The sequence below is a fragment of the Eucyclogobius newberryi genome, unplaced genomic scaffold (genome assembly GCF_026437365.1).
Source record: "Eucyclogobius newberryi isolate DKJ021-1_F unplaced genomic scaffold, fEucNew1.0.hap1 SCAF_45, whole genome shotgun sequence".
Lineage (NCBI taxonomy): Eukaryota > Metazoa > Chordata > Actinopteri > Gobiiformes > Gobiidae > Eucyclogobius > Eucyclogobius newberryi.
Window position 1 is genome coordinate 503,328 of NW_027316112.1, and position 19,961 is coordinate 523,288.

A 19,961-nucleotide genomic window follows, 5' to 3' on the forward strand; every position below is an offset into this window, starting at 1 on the left:
GTCTAAACCAGGTCAAAAGGAGGTCTGAAGGAGGTCAAAACCAGGTCAAATGGAGGTCTGAAGGAGGTCTAAAGGAGGTCTAAACCAGGTCAAAAGGAGGTCTGAAGGAGGTCTAAAGGAGGTCTAAACCAGGTCAAAAGGAGGTCTGAAACAGGTCTGAAGGAGGTCTAAAGGAGGTTTGAAGGAGGTCTAAACCAGGTCAAAAGGAGGTCTGAAGGAGGTCAAAACCAGGTCAAATGGAGGTCTGAAGGAGGTCAAAAGGAGGTCTGAAGGAGGTCTGAAAGAGGTCTAAAGGAGGTCTAAACCAGGTCAAAAGGAGGTCTGAAGGAGGTCTAAACCAAGTCAAAAAGAGGTCAAAAGGAGGTCTAAACCAGGTCAAAAGGAGGTCTGAAGGAGGTCTAAACCAAGTCAAAAAGAGGTCTGAAGGAGGTCTAAACCAAGTCAAAAAGAGGTCTGAAGGAGGTCTAAACCAAGTCAAAAGGACGTCTAAACCAGGTCAAAAGGAGGTCTAAACCAGGTCAAAAGGAGGTCTAAACCAGGTCAAATGGAGGTCTAAACCAGGTCTAAACCAGATCAAAAGGAGGTCTGAAGGAGGTCTAAACCAGATCAAAAGGAGGTCTGAAGGAGGTCTAAACCAGGTCAAAAGGAGGTCTAAACCAGGTCAAAAGGAGGTCTAAACCAGGTCAAAAGGAGGTCTAAACCAGGTCAAATGGAGGTCTAAACCAGGTCTAAACCAGATCAAAAGGAGGTCTGAAGGAGGTCTAAACCAGATCAAAAGGAGGTCTGAAGGAGGTCTAAACCAGGTCAAATGGCGGTCTAAACCAGGTCTAAACCAGGTCAAAAGGAGGTCTAAACCAGGTCAAAAGGAGGTCTAAACCAGGTCAAAAGGAGGTCTGAAGGAGGTCTGCAGAGACTCACACGGCCTGGGAGGAGCGGCGCCCCCTGTTGGACTTCTTGCTGATGACAGGCGTCCCGAAGTGCTCCGGGTTGGTCAGAGGAAGCTGGTCCAGAGTCTGAAGCACAAACACATTTGAGCTAAAGAATCTTTAACACCTTCAAAAGCCGAGCTCCACAGCACAAAGATGCACGAGTTTAACATTAGAGTGGGACATGAGGCAAACGTCACCCATTCAGGAGCCAAATGACTCCAAAAGTAAAAGTATAAGAAGAGATCTAAAGACTGACCTCACTTTCAGCAAAGTGTCTCTCTCCTTTGAGACAAAGAGACGTTCTGCGCAGAGTCTTCTCATCTCCATCATCGAACACTGAGGCACAGACATGTCAGACCCGTCACTGACCCACAGACATGTCACTGACCCACAGACCTGTCACTGACTGGCACTGACCCACAGACATGTCACTGACCCACAGACCTGTCACTGACTGGCACTGACCCACAGACATGTCACTGACCCACAGACCTGTCACTGACTGGCACTGACCCACAGACCTGTCACTGACTGGCACTGACCCACAGACATGTCACTGACCCACAGACCTGTCACTGACTGGCACTGACCCACAGACCTGTCACTGACTGGCACTGACCCACAGACCTGTCACTGACTGGCACTGACCCACAGACCTGTCACTGACTGGCACTGACCCACAGACATGTCACTGACCTATCACTGACCCACAGACATGTCACTGACCTATCACTGACCCACAGACATGTCACTGACCTATCACTGACCCACAGACATGTCACTGACCTATCACTGACCCACAGACATGTCACTGACCTATCACTGACCCACAGACATGTCACTGACCTATCACTGACCCACAGACATGTCACTGACCTATCACTGACCCACAGACATGTCACTGACCTATCACTGACCCACAGACCTGTCACTGACCTGGCACTGACCCACAGACATGTCACTGACCTATCACTGACCCACAGACATGTCACTGACCTATCACTGACCCACAGACCCGTCACTGACCTGGCACTGACCCACAGACATGTCACTGACCTATCACTGACCCACAGACATGTCACTGACCTATCACTGACCCACAGACATGTCACTGACCTATCACTGACCCACAGACATGTCACTGACCTATCACTGACCCACAGACATGTCACTGACCTATCACTGACCCACAGACATGTCACTGACCTATCACTGACCCACAGACATGTCACTGACCTATCACTGACCCACAGACCTGTCACAGACCCGTCACTGACCCACAGACATGTCACTGACCTATCACTGACCCACAGACCCGTCACTGACCCACAGTGTAGAGACTCGCGTCGGTGAGTTTCCCGATGACGGCCTCAGAGTTTCCTCCTTCATTGGTTTTCACTTCGACCACAGATCCAACCTGAAGGAGACAAGAGTCCAGAAGGAGACAAGAGTCCAGAAGAAGAAGGAGACAAGAGTCCAGAAGAAGAAGGAGACAAGAGTTCAGAAGAAGAAGGAGACAAGAGTTCAGAAGAAGAAGGAGGCAAGAGTCCAGAAGAAGAAGGAGACGACAAGAGTCCAGAAGAAGGAGACGACAAGAGTCCAGAAGAAGGAGACGACAAGAGTCCAGAAGAAGAAGGAGGCAAGAGTCCAGAAGAAGAAGGAGACAAGAGTTCAGAAGAAGGAGGCAAGAGTTCAGAAGAAGAAGGAGGCAAGAGTTCAGAAGAAGAAGGAGACAAGAGTCCAGAAGAAGAAGGAGACAAGAGTCCAGAAGAAGAAGGAGGCAAGAGTCCAGAAGAAGAAGGAGGCAAGAGTCCAGAAGAAGAAGGAGACAAGAGTCCAGAAGAAGAAGGAGACAAGAGTCCAGAAGAAGAAGGAGACAAGAGTCCAGAAGAAGAAGGAGACAAAAGTCCAGAAGAAGAAGGAGACAAAAGTCCAGAAGAAGAAGGAGACAAGAGTCCAGAAGAAGAAGGAGACAAGAGTTCAGAAGAAGAAGGAGACGACAAGAGTCCAGAAGAAGGAGACAAGAGTTCAGAAGAAGAAGGAGACAAGAGTCCAGAAGAAGAAGGAGACAAGAGTCCAGAAGAAGAAGGAGACGACAAGAGTCCAGAAGAAGGACGACAAGAGTCCAGAAGAAGAAGGAGACGACAAGAGTCCAGAAGAAGAAGGAGACAAGAGTTCAGAAGGAGACAAGAGTTCAGAAGAAGGAGACAAGAGTTCAGAAGAAGGAGACAAGAGTTCAGAAGAAGAAGGAGACAAGAGTTCAGAAGAAGGAGACGACAAGAGTTCAGAAGAAGAAGGAGACGACAAGAGTTCAGAAGAAGAAGGAGACGACAAGAGTTCAGAAGAAGAAGGAGACGACAAGAGTTCAGAAGAAGAAGGAGACGACAAGAGTTCAGAAGAAGAAGGAGACGACAAGAGTCCAGAAGAAGAAGGAGACGACAAGAGTCCAGAAGAAGAAGGAGACGACAAGAGTCCAGAAGAAGGAGACAAGAGTTCAGAAGAAGAAGGAGACAAGAGTCCAGAAGAAGAAGGAGACGACAAGAGTCCAGAAGAAGAAGGACGACAAGAGTCCAGAAGAAGAAGGAGACGACAAGAGTCCAGAAGAAGAAGGAGACAAGAGTTCAGAAGAAGGAGACAAGAGTTCAGAAGAAGGAGACAAGAGTCCAGAAGAAGAAGGAGACAAGAGTCCAGAAGAAGAAGGAGACAAGAGTTCAGAAGAAGAAGGAGACAAGAGTTCAGAAGAAGAAGGAGACGACAAGAGTTCAGAAGAAGAAGGAGACGACAAGAGTTCAGAAGAAGAAGGAGACGACAAGAGTCCAGAAGAAGAAGGAGACGACAAGAGTCCAGAAGAAGAAGGAGACAAGAGTCCAGAAGAAGAAGGAGACAAACTTCAGAAGAAGAAGGAGACAAAGTTCAGAAGAAGAAGGAGACGACAAGAGTCCAGAAGAAGAAGGAGACGACAAGAGTTCAGAAGAAGAAGGAGACGACAAGAGTTCAGAAGAAGAAGGAGACGACAAGAGTTCAGAAGAAGAAGGAGACGACAAGAGTCCAGAAGAAGAAGGAGACGACAAGAGTCCAGAAGAAGAAGGAGACAAGAGTCCAGAAGAAGAAGGAGACAAACTTCAGAAGAAGAAGGAGACAAAGTTCAGAAGAAGAAGGAGACGACAAGAGTCCAGAAGAAGAAGGAGACGACAAGAGTCCAGAAGAAGAAGGAGACGACAAGAGTCCAGAAGAAGAAGGAGACAAGAGTCCAGAAGAAGAAGGAGACGACAAGAGTCCAGAAGAAGGAGACGACAAGAGTCCAGAAGAAGAAGGAGACGACAAGAGTCCAGAAGAAGAAGGAGACGACAAGAGTCCAGAAGAAGGAGACAAGAGTTCAGAAGAAGAAGGAGACGACAAGAGTTCAGAAGAAGAAGGAGACGACAAGAGTTCAGAAGAAGAAGGAGACGACAAGAGTCCAGAAGAAGAAGGAGACGACAAGAGTCCAGAAGAAGAAGGAGACGACAAGAGTTCAGAAGAAGAAGGAGACAAGAGTCCAGAAGAAGAAGGAGACGACAAGAGTCCAGAAGAAGAAGGAGACGACAAGAGTCCAGAAGAAGAAGGACGACAAGAGTCCAGAAGAAGAAGGAGACGACAAGAGTCCAGAAGAAGAAGGAGACAAGAGTTCAGAAGAAGGAGACAAGAGTTCAGAAGAAGGAGACAAGAGTCCAGAAGAAGAAGGAGACAAGAGTCCAGAAGAAGAAGGAGACAAGAGTTCAGAAGAAGAAGGAGACAAGAGTTCAGAAGAAGAAGGAGACGACAAGAGTTCAGAAGAAGAAGGAGACGACAAGAGTTCAGAAGAAGAAGGAGACGACAAGAGTCCAGAAGAAGAAGGAGACGACAAGAGTCCAGAAGAAGAAGGAGACAAGAGTCCAGAAGAAGAAGGAGACAAACTTCAGAAGAAGAAGGAGACAAAGTTCAGAAGAAGAAGGAGACGACAAGAGTCCAGAAGAAGAAGGAGACGACAAGAGTCCAGAAGAAGAAGGAGACGACAAGAGTCCAGAAGAAGAAGGAGACAAGAGTCCAGAAGAAGAAGGAGACGACAAGAGTCCAGAAGAAGGAGACAAGAGTCCAGAAGAAGGAGACAAGAGTTCAGAAGAAGAAGGAGACAAGAGTTCAGAAGAAGAAGGAGACAAGAGTTCAGAAGAAGAAGGAGACGACAAGAGTCCAGAAGAAGAAGGAGACGACAAGAGTCCAGAAGAAGAAGGAGACAAGAGTCCAGAAGAAGAAGGAGACGACAAGAGTCCAGAAGAAGAAGGAGACGACAAGAGTCCAGAAGAAGAAGGAGACGACAAGAGTCCAGAAGAAGAAGGAGACGACAAGAGTCCAGAAGAAGAAGGAGACAAGAGTTCAGAAGGAGACAAGAGTTCAGAAGGAGACAAGAGTCCAGAAGAAGAAGGAGACAAGAGTCCAGAAGAAGAAGGAGACAAGAGTCCAGAAGAAGAAGGAGACGACAAGAGTCCAGAAGAAGAAGGAGACGACAAGAGTCCAGAAGAAGAAGGAGACGACAAGAGTCCAGAAGAAGAAGGAGACGACAAGAGTTCAGAAGAAGGAGACGACAAGAGTTCAGAAGAAGGAGACAAGAGTTCAGAAGAAGAAGGAGACAAGAGTCCAGAAGAAGAAGGAGACAAGAGTCCAGAAGAAGAAGGAGACGACAAGAGTCCAGAAGAAGGAGACAAGAGTTCAGAAGAAGAAGGAGACAAGAGTTCAGAAGAAGGAGACAAGAGTTCAGAAGAAGAAGGAGACAAGAGTTCAGAAGAAGAAGGAGACAAGAGTTCAGAAGAAGAAGGAGACGACAAGAGTCCAGAAGAAGGAGACAAGAGTCCAGAAGAAGGAGACAAGAGTTCAGAAGGAGACAAGAGTTCAGAAGAAGAAGGAGACGACAAGAGTTCAGAAGAAGAAGGAGACGACAAGAGTTCAGAAGAAGAAGGAGACGACAAGAGTCCAGAAGAAGAAGGAGACAAGAGTCCAGAAGAAGAAGGAGACGACAAGAGTCCAGAAGAAGAAGGAGACGACAAGAGTCCAGAAGAAGAAGGAGACGACAAGAGTCCAGAAGAAGGAGACGACAAGAGTCCAGAAGAAGGAGACGACAAGAGTCCAGAAGAAGAAGGAGACAAGAGTTCAGAAGAAGAAGAAGGAGGCAAGAGTTCAGAAGAAGAAGGAGACAAGAGTCCAGAAGAAGAAGGAGACAAGAGTCCAGAAGAAGAAGGAGGCAAGAGTCCAGAAGAAGAAGGAGACGACAAGAGTTCAGAAGAAGAAGGAGACAAGAGTTCAGAAGAAGAAGAAGGAGGCAAGAGTTCAGAAGAAGAAGGAGACAAGAGTCCAGAAGAAGAAGGAGACAAGAGTCCAGAAGAAGAAGGAGGCAAGAGTCCAGAAGAAGAAGGAGACGACAAGAGTTCAGAAGAAGAAGGAGACAAGAGTCCAGAAGAAGAAGGAGGCAAGAGTCCAGAAGAAGAAGGAGACAAGAGTTCAGAAGAAGAAGGAGACAAGAGTTCAGAAGAAGAAGGAGACAAGAGTTCAGAAGAAGAAGGAGACAAGAGTTCAGAAGAATAAGGAGACAAGAGTCCAGAAGAAGGAGACAAGAGTTCAGAAGAAGAAGGAGACAAGAGTTCAGAAGAAGAAGGAGACAAGAGTTCAGAAGAAGAAGGAGACAAGGGTTCAGAAGAAGAAGGAGACAAGAGTCCAGAAGAAGAAGGAGACAAGAGTCCAGAAGAAGAAGGAGACAAGAGTCCAGAAGAAGAAGGAGACAAGAGTCCAGAAGAAGAAGGAGACAAGAGTCCAGAAGAAGGAGACAAGAGTTCAGAAGAAGAAGGAGGCAAGAGTCCAGAAGAAGAAGGAGACAAGAGTTCAGAAGAAGAAGGAGGCAAGAGTCCAGAAGAAGAAGGAGACGACAAGAGTCCAGAAGAAGAAGGAGACGACAAGAGTCCAGAAGAAGGAGACGACAAGAGTCCAGAAGAAGGAGGCAAGAGTCCAGAAGAAGAAGGAGACAAGAGTTCAGAAGAAGGAGACAAGAGTCCAGAAGAAGAAGGAGGCAAGAGTTCAGAAGAAGAAGGAGACAAGAGTCCAGAAGAAGAAGGAGACAAGAGTCCAGAAGAAGAAGGAGGCAAGAGTCCAGAAGAAGAAGGAGGCAAGAGTCCAGAAGAAGAAGGAGGCAAGAGTCCAGAAGAAGGAGACAAGAGTCCAGAAGAAGGAGACAAGAGTCCAGAAGAAGAAGGAGACAAGAGTCCAGAAGAAGAAGGAGACAAGAGTCCAGAAGAAGAAGGAGACAAAAGTCCAGAAGAAGAAGGAGACAAGAGTCCAGAAGAAGAAGGAGACAAGAGTTCAGAAGAAGAAGGAGACAAGAGTCCAGAAGAAGAAGGAGACAAGAGTCCAGAAGAAGAAGGAGACGACAAGAGTCCAGAAGAAGGACGACAAGAGTCCAGAAGAAGAAGGAGACGACAAGAGTTCAGAAGAAGAAGGAGACAAGAGTTCAGAAGGAGACAAGAGTTCAGAAGGAGACAAGAGTTCAGAAGAAGGAGACAAGAGTCCAGAAGAAGAAGGAGACAAGAGTTCAGAAGAAGAAGGAGACAAGAGTTCAGAAGAAGAAGGAGACGACAAGAGTTCAGAAGAAGAAGGAGACGACAAGAGTTCAGAAGAAGAAGGAGACGACAAGAGTTCAGAAGAAGAAGGAGACGACAAGAGTTCAGAAGAAGAAGGAGACGACAAGAGTCCAGAAGAAGAAGGAGACGACAAGAGTCCAGAAGAAGAAGGAGACAAGAGTCCAGAAGAAGAAGGAGACAAACTTCAGAAGAAGAAGGAGACAAAGTTCAGAAGAAGAAGGAGACGACAAGAGTCCAGAAGAAGAAGGAGACGACAAGAGTCCAGAAGAAGAAGGAGACGACAAGAGTCCAGAAGAAGAAGGAGACGACAAGAGTCCAGAAGAAGGAGACGACAAGAGTCCAGAAGAAGAAGGAGACAAGAGTTCAGAAGAAGAAGGAGACAAGAGTCCAGAAGAAGAAGGAGACAAGAGTCCAGAAGAAGAAGGAGACAAGAGTCCAGAAGAAGAAGGAGACAAGAGTCCAGAAGAAGAAGGAGACAAGAGTCCAGAAGAAGAAGGAGACAAGAGTCCAGAAGAAGGACACAAGAGTTCAGAAGAAGAAGGAGACAAGAGTTCAGAAGAAGAAGGAGACGACAAGAGTCCAGAAGAAGGAGACAAGAGTTCAGAAGAAGAAGGAGACGACAAGAGTCCAGAAGAAGAAGGAGACGACAAGAGTCCAGAAGAAGAAGGAGACGACAAGAGTCCAGAAGAAGGAGACAAGAGTTCAGAAGAAGAAGGAGACGACAAGAGTCCAGAAGAAGAAGGAGACGACAAGAGTCCAGAAGAAGAAGGAGACAAGAGTTCAGAAGAAGAAGGAGACAAGAGTCCAGAAGAAGAAGGAGACGACAAGAGTCCAGAAGAAGAAGGAGACAAGAGTCCAGAAGAAGAAGGAGACAAGAGTTCAGAATAAGAAGGAGACAAGAGTTCAGAATAAGAAGGAGACGACAAGAGTCCAGAAGAAGGAGACAAGAGTCCAGAAGAAGGAGACAAGAGTTCAGAAGAAGAAGGAGACAAGAGTTCAGAAGAAGAAGGAGACAAGAGTTCAGAAGAAGAAGGAGACGACAAGAGTTCAGAAGAAGAAGGAGACGACAAGAGTCCAGAAGAAGAAGGAGACGACAAGAGTCCAGAAGAAGAAGGAGACGACAAGAGTCCAGAAGAAGAAGGAGACGACAAGAGTCCAGAAGAAGGAGACGACAAGAGTCCAGAAGAAGAAGGAGACGACAAGAGTCCAGAAGAAGAAGGAGACGACAAGAGTCCAGAAGAAGAAGGAGACAAGAGTTCAGAAGGAGACAAGAGTTCAGAAGGAGACAAGAGTCCAGAAGAAGAAGGAGACAAGAGTCCAGAAGAAGAAGGAGACGACAAGAGTCCAGAAGAAGAAGGAGACGACAAGAGTCCAGAAGAAGAAGGAGACGACAAGAGTCCAGAAGAAGAAGGAGACGACAAGAGTCCAGAAGAAGAAGGAGACGACAAGAGTCCAGAAGAAGAAGGAGACGACAAGAGTTCAGAAGAAGAAGGAGACAAGAGTTCAGAAGAAGAAGGAGACAAGAGTCCAGAAGAAGAAGGAGACAAGAGTCCAGAAGAAGGAGACAAGAGTCCAGAAGAAGAAGGAGACAAGAGTCCAGAAGAAGAAGGAGACGACAAGAGTCCAGAAGAAGGAGACGACAAGAGTCCAGAAGAAGAAGGAGACAAGAGTTCAGAAGAAGAAGGAGACAAGAGTTCAGAAGAAGAAGAAGGAGGCAAGAGTTCAGAAGAAGGAGACAAGAGTCCAGAAGAAGAAGGAGACAAGAGTCCAGAAGAAGAAGGAGGCAAGAGTCCAGAAGAAGAAGGAGACGACAAGAGTTCAGAAGAAGAAGGAGACAAGAGTCCAGAAGAAGAAGGAGGCAAGAGTCCAGAAGAAGAAGGAGACAAGAGTTCAGAAGAAGAAGGAGACAAGAGTTCAGAAGAAGAAGGAGACAAGAGTTCAGAAGAAGAAGGAGACAAGAGTTCAGAAGAAGAAGGAGACAAGAGTTCAGAAGAATAAGGAGACAAGAGTCCAGAAGAAGGAGACAAGAGTTCAGAAGAAGAAGGAGACAAGAGTTCAGAAGAAGAAGGAGACAAGAGTTCAGAAGAAGAAGGAGACAAGAGTTCAGAAGAAGAAGGAGACAAGAGTCCAGAAGAAGAAGGAGGCAAGAGTCCAGAAGAAGAAGGAGATGACAAGAGTCCAGAAGAAGAAGGAGACAAGAGTCCAGAAGAAGAAGGAGACGACAAGAGTTCAGAAGAAGAAGGAGACAAGAGTTCAGAAGAAGAAGGAGACAAGAGTTCAGAAGAAGAAGGAGACAAGAGTTCAGAAGAAGAAGGAGACAAGAGTCCAGAAGAAGAAGGAGACAAGAGTCCAGAAGAAGGAGACAAGAGTCCAGAAGAAGAAGGAGACAAGAGTTCAGAAGAAGAAGGAGACGACAAGAGTCCAGAAGAAGGAGGAGACGACAAGAGTCCAGAAGAAGAAGGAGACAAGAGTCCAGAAGAAGGAGGAGACAAGAGTCCAGAAGAAGAAGGAGACAAGAGTCCAGAAGAAGAAGGAGACAAGAGTCCAGAAGAAGAAGGAGACAGGAGTCCAGAAGAAGAAGGAGACAAGAGTCCAGAAGAAGGAGACAAGAGTTCAGAAGAAGAAGGAGACAAGAGTCCAGAAGAAGAAGGAGACAAGAGTCCAGAAGAAGAAGGAGACAAGAGTCCAGAAGAAGGAGACAAGAGTTCAGAAGAAGAAGGAGACAAGAGTCCAGAAGAAGAAGGAGACAAGAGTCCAGAAGAAGGAGACAAGAGTTCAGAAGAAGGAGACAAGAGTCCAGAAGAAGAAGGAGACGACAAGAGTCCAGAAGAAGAAGGAGACGACAAGAGTCCAGAAGAAGGAGACGACAAGAGTCCAGAAGAAGAAGGAGACAAGAGTTCCGAAGAAGAAGGAGACAAGAGTTCAGAAGAAGAAGGAGACAAGAGTCCAGAAGAAGGAGACAAGAGTCCAGAAGAAGGAGACAAGAGTCCAGAAGAAGGAGACAAGAGTCCAGAAGAAGAAGGAGACAAGAGTCCAGAAGAAGGAGACGACAAGAGTCCAGAAGAAGAAGGAGACGACAAGAGTCCAGAAGAAGAAGGAGACGACAAGAGTCCAGAAGAAGAAGGAGACGACAAGAGTTCAGAAGAAGAAGGAGACGACAAGAGTTCAGAAGAAGGAGACAAGAGTCCAGAAGAAGAAGGAGACAAGAGTCCAGAAGAAGAAGGAGACAAGAGTCCAGAAGAAGAAGGAGACAAGAGTCCAGAAGAAGAAGGAGACAAGAGTTCAGAAGAAGAAGGAGACAAAGTTCAGAAGAAGAAGGAGACGACAAGAGTCCAGAAGAAGGAGACAAGAGTTCAGAAGAAGAAGGAGACAAGAGTCCAGAAGAAGGAGACAAGAGTCCAGAAGAAGAAGGAGACGACAAGAGTCCAGAAGAAGAAGGAGACAAAGTCCAGAAGAAGAAGGAGACAAGAGTCCAGAAGAAGAAGGAGACAAAGTTCAGAAGAAGGAGACAAGAGTCCAGAAGAAGAAGGAGACAAGAGTCCAGAAGAAGAAGGAGACAAGAGTCCAGAAGAAGAAGGAGACAAGAGTTCAGAAGAAGAAGGAGACAAAGTTCAGAAGAAGAAGGAGACGACAAGAGTCCAGAAGAAGGAGACAAGAGTCCAGAAGAAGGAGACAAGAGTTCAGAAGAAGGAGACAAGAGTTCAGAAGAAGAAGGAGACAAGAGTCCAGAAGAAGGAGACAAGAGTCCAGAAGAAGAAGGAGACGACAAGAGTCCAGAAGAAGGAGACAAGAGTCCAGAAGAAGAAGTGTGATGTTTCCTCAGACGTGGAGGTCTTACCCGGAGCTGACCTTTGACCTGGTCATCATGCACCACCTGAGACGTGCCCTGACCTTTGAGAGTCACCTGCAACACAGACCACAGCACAATGACCCTGTCACCATGGTTACCAAATGTCTCCATCAGTCGAGACGCTTCAGGTGAACATCAGTTTGACCGTACTGTTGTCACGGTAACTACAGTACTACAATACTGCAGTACTACAATACTGCACAATGACCATTAAAACCTCAAAGGACTCAAGTGAGCGCATATTAACGAGTCTGACCTCTGACCTCCCCGTGTTCAGTAAACACACCATGCAGCTGTTCAGACTGAACTTCTGCACAAACAGCAGCAAGGTTAAGCCACACCTGCCAAACAATCTGTGAAGTACTAAAAGTACTACATTTATGTAAAAGTACTTAGTATAGCTGTGTAACAGTACTGCAGAGTGTAAAGGTACTCCTCTGTGTAAAGTACTTTTACTGTGACACGCCCAAAAACATGAATGGGACCTCACGTACTACTAAAGTACTGTAATACAGCAAAAAGTACAATAGATACAAGTACAAGAAACAAGAGTACAACAAGCAAAAATGTACCATTATATTTAATTAAAAAATATACAACTTGAAGTACAAATACAACAAATACTACAAGAAGAGCAAATACCAAAAGTAATGCCACAGAAGGTAAACTCATGAAACTGGTAGAACAAGCAGAAGATGAGAGTTCATGAGCCAAACACAAAAGCTCTAATAGTATTTCATATTTAAAAGTACACATTTCAAATACAAATACTGAGGCTCTTTACGATGGTCCAGCTTTAAAGGGGCGGGGCAGGGCTGTGATTGGTCCCCTCTGATGTTCACTTTGAACCATCGGAAACAAGTTTTTGACCAAAGCCGAGTCAAGACTCTGAGGAGCTCGCCTGAGGAGCTCGCCTGAGGAGCTCGCCTGAGGAGCTCGCCTGAGGAGCTCGCCAGACTCGGGCTCTGAGGAGCTCGCCAGACTCGGGCTCTGAGGAGCTCGCCAGACTCGGGCTCTGAGGAGCTCGCCAGACTCGGGCTCTGAGGAGCTCGCCTGAGGAGCTCGCCAGACTCGGGCTCTGAGGAGCTCGCCAGACTCGGGCTCTGAGGAGCTCGCCAGACTCGGGCTCTGAGGAGCTCGCCAGACTCGGGCTCTGAGGAGCTCGCCAGACTCGGGCTCTGAGGAGCTCGCCAGACTCGGGCTCTGAGGAGCTCGCCAGACTCGGGCTCTGAGGAGCTCGCCAGACTCGGGCTCTGAGGGGCTCTGAGGAGCTCGCCAGACTCGGGCTCAATCATCACTATAAAAAGGAGGTGGGGTTTAGCTTCTTCTTTGTTTCAAAAAGGAGACAAACCTTTTTGTGCCTTTAAAAGTGAAAAATGCACAGAGCAGGTTTAAATGTCTTTTTGTATTTCTGCTTGAGTTTGTGGTAAACGACATGTGACCTCTGACCTCAGACTAAAGTGGAAACTTTGTAACGGTCAAAACGCGGATCAGAGACTGACCTTGACTTTGACGAGACGTTTGACAGTTTTGATTTTGGCCTCACAGAACGCTCCTCTGTACTTCGCACTGACGTCTGTCCCCACAGCCAGGTAGGCAGGCTCCTCCACTGCCTGTACACAAATACACAAATATATATTAATAACACATGTACACACTGTAGGCAGGCTCCTCCACTGCCTGTACACAAATACACAAATATATATTAATAACACATGTACACACTGTAGGCAGGCTCCTCCACTGCCTGTACACAAATACACAAATATATATTAATAACACATGTACACACTGTAGGCAGGCTCCTCCACTGCCTGTACACAAATACACAAATATATATTAATAACACATGTACACACTGTAGGCAGGCTCCTCCACTGCCTGTACACAAATACACAAATATATATTAATAACACATGTACACACTGTAGGCAGGCTCCTCCACTGCCTGTACACAAATACACAAATATATATTAATAACACATGTACACACTGTAGGCAGGCTCCTCCACTGCCTGTACACAAATATGAATCATGTACAGAACAAAGTGCATTTACCTGATATTTATGCATAGCATCATTATTAACATGGAACTATTCAAAGTGTGCGGCTCAACCTGGGCCACTCCCTGTTGCCGTGGTGACGCTGTGGTGCCACTGACCTTCATGTTGCTGTTATTTGAGGACGTCCAGCTCGAAATCGCAGTGGAACTCACTGTGAAGAGAAGAAGATTCAAACTCTTTAGACACAAGTTTAGTTCAAGTTTAATGTCACAAGATGAAGCTTTGAACGTTTCACACGTTACAGTGGATCAAAAGGACATAAATGTGGATCAAAAGGACATAAATGTGGATCAAAAGGACATAAATGTGGATCAAAAGGACATAAATGTGGATCAAAAGGACATAAATGTGGATCAAAAGGACATAAATGTGGATCAAAAGGACATAAATGTGGATCAAAAGGACATAAATGGGTAAAATGGCTGAACATCACGGGTCCAATGTGACCTGGAGGCTTCATCTGCCCGGTTTGGCCCCGGGCCGGGCCCCGGGCCCCGGCCTGAGGCTCACCGGGGTCAGACGGGACTTTTAAACGGACTTTGCGGCCGCTGCGGTGAAAATACGTGAGTAAAACGTCACGTAGAGGCGCATTCTTCCGCCGTGACCCGGTTCTCCCGCGGCCACCGTCAGAACGGGCCTTTGTTCCGCCTCCGGAGCCGCACGAGTGTCTTGTGCCCGGGTCTGGAGCTCGTGTGCCCGGGTCTGGAGCTCGTGTGCCCGGGTCTGGAGCTCGTGTGCCCGGGGTCTGGAGCTCGTGTGCCCGGGGTCTGGAGCTCCTGCCGCGGCTCCGGGAGCGCTGAGTGTCCGGGGAGCGGAGCTGCTCTTCCCGCGGCTTTGTCGCCATCACAGCTGCGTGTCAGCTCCAGGCCAACTTTCTGCTCCGAACCGGCTCCGAACCGAACCTCCGCGCGCCCACCGGGGACAAACTGGACAAACACGGGACAAACTGGACAAACACGGGACAAACTGGACAAACACGGGACAAACTGGACAAACACGGGACAAACACTGTGGGAATGTGGCGGAAAAGCGGCTTCACTCTCACGAGCTAAATTTAGCTTCGTTTTAGCGTAGCACAGTTTGTGTCAGACGCGATTTAAACCGAGCTGGGCCCGACACCGGAGCCGTCCCCGCGGGTCAGCGCGGTCCAGAGCCGGTCCCGGGCGCCGTGGGCCCGGTTCGACCCTCGGAACACCGTGACACACGCACTTATTTATTTATTTCGCGGCGGATTCACAAAGACGCGGCGGCGGCTTCACATTTTCTCAAAAACAACTGCCATTCAACGCGGTGTAAAGCGGCTCGTAACCGCGCGTTCAGCCGGGCACAGAGGCTCCGGAGCCGGGCACGGGAGCGGGCCGAGCCGGGCCTGGACCCGGGGCCCCTGGAGCCGAGTTCGGGCACAAATATTGACGTTTATACTCACATTGATCGACGGAGCAGCTTCCTCTGCGCCGCGGAGCGAACAACAGGCGTCTGAGCCGGAGCTGTGTTTCCCGCGCTCCCATTGGCTGGAGCAGCGCAGCCGCATTGTGATTGGCTGCGCGAGGCGGACATTTTGATAGGTTTCAGGCTCTGCAGCCAATCACAGCGAAGCCACTGGAGCCCAGGCGTTTGGCCCGAGTCAGAGTTATGTCCAAATAAACTCTAAATATTAAAATCAACTCTAAATAATAAAATCAACTCTAAATAATAAAATCAACTCTAAATAATAAAATCAACTCTAAATATTAAAATCAACTCTAAATATTAAAATCAACTCTAAATAATAAAATCAACTCTAAATAATAAAATCAACTCTAAATATTAAAATCAACTCTAAATAATAAAATCAACTCTAAATATTAAAATCAACTCTAAATAATAAAATCAACTCTAAATATTAAAATCAACTCTAAATAATAAAATCAACTCTAAATATTAAAATCAACTCTAAATATTAAAATCAACTCTAAATAATAAAATCAACTCTAAATAATAAAATCAACTCTAAATATTAAAAAAAACCTCTAAAATAAACTCGAAATAAACTCTAAAATAACAAAATAAACTCTAAAATAATAAAATAAACTCTAAATAATAAAATAAACTACAAAATACTAAAAAAAACCTCTAAAATAAACTCGAAATAAACTCTAAAATAACAAAATAAACTCTAAAATAATAAAATAAACTCTAAATAATAAAAAACTACAAAATAAACTTAAATTAAAATAAACTCTAAAATAATAAAATAAACTCTAAAATAATAAAATAAACTCCAAAATAAACTCTAAAATAATAAAATAAACTAAATAAACTCTAAATAAACTCTAAAAACAGTGTTTAATAACAACAACAACAACAACAACCACGTGACAAATGTAGAACCTTTTAACTAATTTTAATGGTTTAAAGTCTTAAAACAAATAATCTTACTCTGACCACTCCACACATCGTGTTCTGACCGCTCCACACATCGTGTTCTGACCACTCCACACATCGTGTTCTGACCGCTCCACACATCGTGTTCTGACCACTCCACACATCGTGTTCTGACCGCTCCACACATCGTGTTCTGACCGCTCCACACATCGTGTTCTGACCGCTCCACACATGTCGTGTTCTGACCGCTCCACACGTCGTGTTCTGACCGCTCTACACACATCGTGTTCTGACCGCTCCACACATCGTGTTCTGACCGCTCCACACATCGTGTTCTGACCGCTCCACACGTCGTGTTCTGACCGCTCTACACACATCGTGTTCTGACCGCTCCACACGTCGTGTTCTGACCGCTCCACACGTCGTGTTCTGACCGCTCTACACACATCGTGTTCTGACCGCTCCACATGTCGTGTTCTGACCGCTCCACACATCGTGTTCTGACCGCTCCACACGTCGTGTTCTGACCGCTCTACACACATCGTGTTCTGACCGCTCCACACGTCGTGTTCTGACCGCTCCACACGTCGTGTTCTGACCGCTCTACACACATCGTGTTCTGACCGCTCCACACATCGTGTTCTGACCGCTCCACACATGTCGTGTTCTGACCGCTCCACACGTCGTGTTCTGACCGCTCTACACACATCGTGTTCTGACCGCTCCACACATCGTGTTCTGACCGCTCCACACATCGTGTTCTGACCGCTCCACACGTCGTGTTCTGACCGCTCTACACACATCGTGTTCTGACCGCTCCACACGTCGTGTTCTGACCGCTCCACACGTCGTGTTCTGACCGCTCTACACACATCGTGTTCTGACCGCTCCACATGTCGTGTTCTGACCGCTCCACACATCGTGTTCTGACCGCTCCACACGTCGTGTTCTGACCGCTCTACACACATCGTGTTCTGACCGCTCCACACGTCGTGTTCTGACCGCTCCACACGTCGTGTTCTGACCGCTCTACACACATCGTGTTCTGACCGCTCCACACATCGTGTTCTGACCGCTCCACACATGTCGTGTTCTGACCGCTCCACACATCGTGTTCTGACCGCTCTACACACATCGTGTTCTGACCGCTCCACATGTCGTGTTCTGACCGCTCCACACGTCGTGTTCTGACCGCTCTACACACATCGTGTTCTGACCGCTCCACACATCGTGTTCTGACCGCTCCACACGTCGTGTTCTGACCGCTCCACACGTCGTGTTCTGACCGCTCTACACGTCGTGTTCTGACCGCTCCACACATGTCGTGTTCTGATCAACTCTAAATAATAAAATCAACTCTAAATATTAAAATCAACTCTAAATAATAAAATCAACTCTAAATATTAAAATCAACTCTAAATAATAAAATCAACTCTAAATATTAAAATCAACTCTAAATAATAAAATCAACTCTAAATAATAAAATCAACTCTAAATATTAAAAAAAACCTCTAAAATAAACTCGAAATAAACTCTAAAATAACAAAATAAACTCTAAAATAATAAAATAAACTCTAAATAATAAAATAAACTACAAAATACTAAAAAAAACCTCTAAAATAAACTCGAAATAAACTCTAAAATAACAAAATAAACTCTAAAATAATAAAATAAACTCTAAATAATAAAAAACTACAAAATAAACTTAAATTAAAATAAACTCTAAAATAATAAAATAAACTCTAAAATAATAAAATAAACTCCAAAATAAACTCTAAAATAATAAAATAAACTAAATAAACTCTAAATAAACTCTAAAAACAGTGTTTAATAACAACAACAACAACAACAACCACGTGACAAATGTAGAACCTTTTAACTAATTTTAATGGTTTAAAGTCTTAAAACAAATAATCTTACTCTGACCACTCCACACATCGTGTTCTGACCGCTCCACACATCGTGTTCTGACCACTCCACACATCGTGTTCTGACCGCTCCACACATCGTGTTCTGACCACTCCACACATCGTGTTCTGACCGCTCCACACATCGTGTTCTGACCGCTCCACACATCGTGTTCTGACCGCTCCACACATGTCGTGTTCTGACCGCTCCACACGTCGTGTTCTGACCGCTCTACACACATCGTGTTCTGACCGCTCCACACATCGTGTTCTGACCGCTCCACACATCGTGTTCTGACCGCTCCACACGTCGTGTTCTGACCGCTCTACACACATCGTGTTCTGACCGCTCCACACGTCGTGTTCTGACCGCTCCACACGTCGTGTTCTGACCGCTCTACACACATCGTGTTCTGACCGCTCCACATGTCGTGTTCTGACCGCTCCACACATCGTGTTCTGACCGCTCCACACGTCGTGTTCTGACCGCTCTACACACATCGTGTTCTGACCGCTCCACACGTCGTGTTCTGACCGCTCCACACGTCGTGTTCTGACCGCTCCACACATCGTGTTCTGACCGCTCCACACATGTCGTGTTCTGACCGCTCCACACATCGTGTTCTGACCGCTCTACACACATCGTGTTCTGACCGCTCCACATGTCGTGTTCTGACCGCTCCACACGTCGTGTTCTGACCGCTCTACACACATCGTGTTCTGACCGCTCCACACATCGTGTTCTGACCGCTCCACACGTCGTGTTCTGACCGCTCCACACGTCGTGTTCTGACCGCTCTACACGTCGTGTTCTGACCGCTCTACACACATCGTGTTCTGACCGCTCCACACGTCGTGTTCTGACCGCTCCACACGTCGTGTTCTGACCGCTCCACACGTCGTGTTCTGACCGCTCCACACGTCGTGTTCTGACCGCTCTACACACATCGTGTTCTGACCGCTCCACACGTCGTGTTCTGACCGCTCCACACATGTCGTGTTCTGACCGCTCCACACGTCGTGTTCTGACCGCTCCACACGTCGTGTTCTGACCGCTCCACACATCGTGTTCTGACCGCTCCACACGTCGTGTTCTGACCGCTCCACACATGTCGTGTTCTGACCGCTCCACACATCGTGTTCTGACCGCTTCACATGTCGTGTTCTGACCGCTCCACACATGTCGTGTTCTGACCGCTCCACATGTCGTGTTCTGACCGCTCTACATGTCGTGTTCTGACCGCTCCACACGTCGTGTTCTGACCGCTCCACACGTCGTGTTCTGACCACTCTACACGTCGTGTTCTGACCGCTCCACACGTCGTGTTCTGACCGCTCCACACGTCGTGTTCTGACCGCTCCACACATGTCGTGTTCTGACCGCTCCACACGTCGTGTTCTGACCGCTCCACACGTCGTGTTCTGACCGCTCCACACATCGTGTTCTGACCGCTCCACACATGTCGTGTTCTGACCGCTCCACACGTCGTGTTCTGACCGCTCCACACATGTCGTGTTCTGACCGCTCCACACATCGTGTTCTGACCGCTCTACACACATCGTGTTCTGACCGCTCCACACGTCGTGTTCTGACCGCTCTACACACATCGTGTTCTGACCGCTCCACACGTCGTGTTCTGACCGCTCCACACGTCGTGTTCTGACCGCTCCACACGTCGTGTTCTGACCGCTCCACACGTCGTGTTCTGACCGCTCTACACACATCGTGTTCTGACCGCTCCACACATCGTGTTCTGACCGCTCTACACACATCGTGTTCTGACCGCTCCACACGTCGTGTTCTGACCGCTCTACACACATCGTGTTCTGACCGCTCCACACGTCGTGTTCTGACCGCTCCACACGTCGTGTTCTGACCGCTCCACACGTCGTGTTCTGACCGCTCCACACATGTCGTGTTCTGACCGCTCCACACGTCGTGTTCTGACCGCTCTACACGTCGTGTTCTGTTCTGACCACTCTACACGTCGTGTTCTGACCGCTCCACACGTCGTGTTCTGACCGCTCCACACATGTCGTGTTCTGACCGCTCCACACATCGTGTTCTGACCGCTCTACACACATCGTGTTCTGACCGCTCCACACGTCGTGTTCTGACCGCTCCACACGTCGTGTTCTGACCGCTCCACACGTCGTGTTCTGACCGCTCCACACATCGTGTTCTGACCGCTCCACACATGTCGTGTTC

General features: G+C 47.1%; 1 protein-coding gene across 1 annotated transcript in view; it reads right to left on the bottom strand.

Moving 5' to 3' along the window:
* The window catches only part of LOC140380205 (uncharacterized), a 44,909-nt gene extending 29,905 nt beyond the window's left edge, over nt 1–15,004 (bottom strand). Inside the window, exons 1-7 of the mRNA XM_072464368.1 lie at nt 14,908–15,004; nt 13,580–13,632; nt 12,920–13,030; nt 11,406–11,471; nt 2,256–2,346; nt 1,186–1,265; nt 919–1,013 (exon numbers count right to left, since the gene is read on the bottom strand). Coding sequence (XP_072320469.1) covers nt 919–1,013; nt 1,186–1,265; nt 2,256–2,346; nt 11,406–11,471; nt 12,920–13,030; nt 13,580–13,632; nt 14,908–14,989 — 578 coding nt within the window. The 5' untranslated portion in view covers nt 14,990–15,004. The remainder of the gene's footprint in view (nt 1–918; nt 1,014–1,185; nt 1,266–2,255; nt 2,347–11,405; nt 11,472–12,919; nt 13,031–13,579; nt 13,633–14,907) is intronic.
* Between the last annotated feature and the right edge of the window lie 4,957 nt (nt 15,005–19,961).